The sequence below is a fragment of the Chelonoidis abingdonii genome, chromosome 6 (genome assembly GCF_003597395.2).
Source record: "Chelonoidis abingdonii isolate Lonesome George chromosome 6, CheloAbing_2.0, whole genome shotgun sequence".
Taxonomy (NCBI): Eukaryota; Metazoa; Chordata; order Testudines; family Testudinidae; genus Chelonoidis; species Chelonoidis abingdonii.
Genome location: NC_133774.1, coordinates 97,112,184 through 97,115,890, shown reverse-complemented (window position 1 = coordinate 97,115,890; position 3,707 = coordinate 97,112,184). Strand labels below are relative to the sequence as shown.

At 35.3% G+C, this 3,707-nt stretch overlaps 1 protein-coding gene across 1 annotated transcript in view; it reads right to left on the bottom strand.

Moving 5' to 3' along the window:
* Nucleotides 1-1,312: 1,312 nt before the first annotated feature.
* The window catches only part of ZNG1C (Zn regulated GTPase metalloprotein activator 1C), a 68,974-nt gene continuing 66,579 nt past the window's right edge, over nucleotides 1,313-3,707 (bottom strand). Inside the window, 3 exon segments of the mRNA XM_032801789.2 lie at nucleotides 1,313-1,551; nucleotides 1,554-1,606; nucleotides 2,923-3,052. Of these exon segments, the coding sequence (XP_032657680.1) occupies nucleotides 1,468-1,551; nucleotides 1,554-1,606; nucleotides 2,923-3,052 (267 nt within the window). The 3' untranslated portion in view covers nucleotides 1,313-1,467.

The window sequence follows — 3,707 nt, the reverse complement described above, 5'->3', positions numbered from 1 at the left end:
CTCAGGCGGGTATGATTAGCCACACCTCTTCTGAGATCATCATCACAGGAATTAGAATTAGAAAAGGTTCAGAGAAAGGCAAAAACGAATAGTGGTATAGAACAGCTTCCGTAGGAGGAGGGATTAATAGTACTGGGACTGGAAATGAGGCAACTAAGAGGGGATGTGATAGAGGTCTATAAAATCAGAGTGGTATAGACAAAGTAAATAAGGAAGTGTTATTTACTCCTCATAATACAAGAGCAAGGGCCACCAAATGAAATTAATAGGTAGCAAGTTTAAAACAAACCCCAAAAAGCATATTTTTCACACAAGGCACAGTCAACCTGTGGAACTCTTTGCCAGAGGGTGTTGTGAACACCAATACTATAACAGGGTTCAAAAGGGAGCTAGATAGATTTATGGAAGATAGGTCCATCAATGGCTATTAGCCAGGATGGGCATAATGGTGTCCCCAGCCTCTGTTTACCAGAAGATGGGATTGGGTGATAGGTTATCAAGTGGTCCATGCCCTGTCTGTTCATTCCCCTGGGGGTAGTTGCCATTGGCTACTGTCAGAGGACATTACACTGTACTAGCATAGCATTATGGCTACTCCATAAATCAGAGGATTATGTCACAAACGCTTGAAATGAAGATCATAGATACAAACCTTATTTTAAGTTCCCTTCACAGCAACAATATGCACTGCCAGAAAAAAAAAAAAGTCATACAATCTCTCAAAAAAAGGGAAGAAATTGCATTGAACATCCTGGATAATAACAGAAAATGCCCTGTATAGAAGAATTCAATACTGACAGAGTCATAGCCTTGAAGATCTAAGAGGTCATTTACGGATCTCAATTCTATGAGAATGTGATTGAGGGTGTAGTTATGTATGTGTCGATATTATCCTTTACTTAATTTTGTACATCTGTCATTAAGGTATTTGTAGTTTTACTTATACAATCATTTTAAAGCTATTTGAAAAGGTGACTGATCATCTTTACTTTAGATCTAAAAAAGGTACGAAAGAGAAAGGTAATATGTAGTTAAATAACATGATTACCTGACTCTCTCTCTACTATGATTGATTATTCCCAGTGAGGCAATGATGTTTTTTAATTATTTTTTTTATTAAAAGAGCCAACAGGATGGAGCAGTAGCCTCAGAATTGTTTTGGGAAGCTCTAAATTTCTCTATTGTGCGTGCACCAGATGTCCTCAGTCATAACACTACATGACCCATACACAAACATCAGAAAAAAACCTTATCCTTAATTATTTCTGTGAACACATATATTATTATTACATCATTTAAACACATGCCAAAATTTTAGAAACACGATTTTACTCTATTTTATTCTGTAACATAAATGCAAATATTTAAACAATAGATGATTTGGAATTCGTAACAGGAGTAATGTCAAATTCAGAGTTTAACAGTTGTATAAATTGCAAGAGCAAAATGAAGGTACTGTACTGCACGTCATCCATTATAATAAAAGTTTGCAGAGTTAAGGACAGATTTTTCTTCTTCTTTGTGGTGTGATGTCAACTGTTTTCCTGTTTCTCTGTCATGGTAGCTATAAATACTTGTTTAAGGATATCCTTATCCAAGTTCCTGCCTGTAAACAGACAAAAATTCATATTTTCCAGAATATCACAAAATAATCCATACATAAATGAAAACCGACAAGTATACAAACACCTGTTACATACTAATGAGTTAAAACACAGGCTTATTATAATGACAGTAAGTAGCAACTTTAAGCTATAGATTTCCAAATAGGCTACAATAAAAAGTATAAAATAAGAGAAATGGGGAAGAAATGCTGAATTAATCTTCATTAAAACTGCAGAGTCAACCTGGAGTTTAGATAAAAAAACAACTAAAATCCTAAGAGGTGTTTAGTTTCAACATTAATTATGAACATTTCTGAAAGAAAACATGAGACCAGCCTTTAATATTACATACACCTAAAAGGTAACAACACTTTTTCCTTATGGAGACTTATCAAATCTTTTATTATAATAATTCCCACAAGCATGTTTTTAATCCTAAATTTTTTTAAAGTTACATATACAACTCTACCTCGCTATAACGTGACCCCATATAACACGGGTTTGTGTATAGCATGGTAGCAGCAGGGCTCCGGTGGCGCTTTAAAGGGTCCAGGGCTCTGGCTGCTGCGGGGAGCCCCAGGCTCTTTAAATCCCACTGGACTCCTGCCATCTCACCCCAATATAACAGGGTTTCAGCTATAACATGGTAGGGATTTCTGGCTCCCCACAACCGTGTTATGGCAGGGTAGAGGTGTATATATAGGCTTGGAAGGATTAGATTTTTTAAATCGGTAAATGGTCAGTAAACATCAATGTCACAGTACACACAAAACAAAATATTTCCATCAATCACAATTTACACATAGGCAAAAAAAAAAGTGCCACTTGAGAACTTAAGAGTTTGATTTAAGTATATTTACTTGGGTACACTTTGACAGGTGATGTTGACAATTTGCATTTTAACTGCTATGAAGCTTTAACTTTTTGAATATCAGTGTCTTCTACTGTCATTAAATACTGTCTGACCCCCTTGTCTCCATAATGTCCCACAACTGTGAAAATTTAAAATGGATAAAAACTGAAAAAGGCTTAAAACCCATAATTTTGTGCCACTATGAAAATGTAAATAATTAAAAATACTTAAAAATAAACTCATATTATCCATCAAAATTATAAAAAACTGAATTCTGCTAATCCTACATATATAATATATAAAACATACATACACATTTTAATTACACACACTCCATATATACATACAATTTATGGACAATTGTATTTTATTTACTTTGTTTTACTCGTTGAAGAATTATAGTCTGACTTTAGTCTGCTGTTTCTCACAACAGGCAAAACTAAGAAATGCATAGTTTCCTCTTACCTATTAGAACTAATCTGTTTGTTCTTTCATCATCCTCTTTCCAGCTTACCATGGTGTCTTCTAGATCATACAGTTCATGGACACCTTGGACAATCACCTGGTGGGATTTGTCTTTAATAGATACCAACCCCTGATCAGGAGGATAGTTATTGTTAGTATCACAATAGAGCCTAGAGCAGTGGTTCTCAAACTTTTGTACTGGTGACTCCTTTCATATAGCAAGCCTCTGAGTGTGACCCCCTTTATAAATTAAAAACACATTTTTATATATTTAACACCATTATAAATGCTGGAGGAAAAGTGTTCTTTGGGGTGGAGGCTGACAGTTTGTGACCCCCTGTCATAAATGGATAGGTAAGGTAAGGGTTAAGTTTCTTTTACCTGAAAAGGGTAACCGAACACCTGACCAGAGGACCAATCAGAGAACTGGATTGTTTAAAGTCAGGGGCGGGAATTTGTCCTACAGGCTACCCCCTGGAAAAGAACTTCACAAGGTTTAACAAGAAAACTTTATAGAAAAAGAAAGAAATATAAAACAATCATCTTGCATTAAGAAACTCAATACAGGCTTCTGCTTATAAGAAATATAAGACAGTCTGATTTATAAGATAGCCCAATTAAACCAGCACAAACAAATAACATACAGGTGAATACACCCCAAAGACATCATAGCTGAATTACTTTGCGGTTCCTGGGTACTTACAGATGTTTAGAAGAAGTATTAGGAGAGAATTAGACGAAAACTTGTTTCCTCATAGCTAAAGAAAACACAGACCCGAGTATAA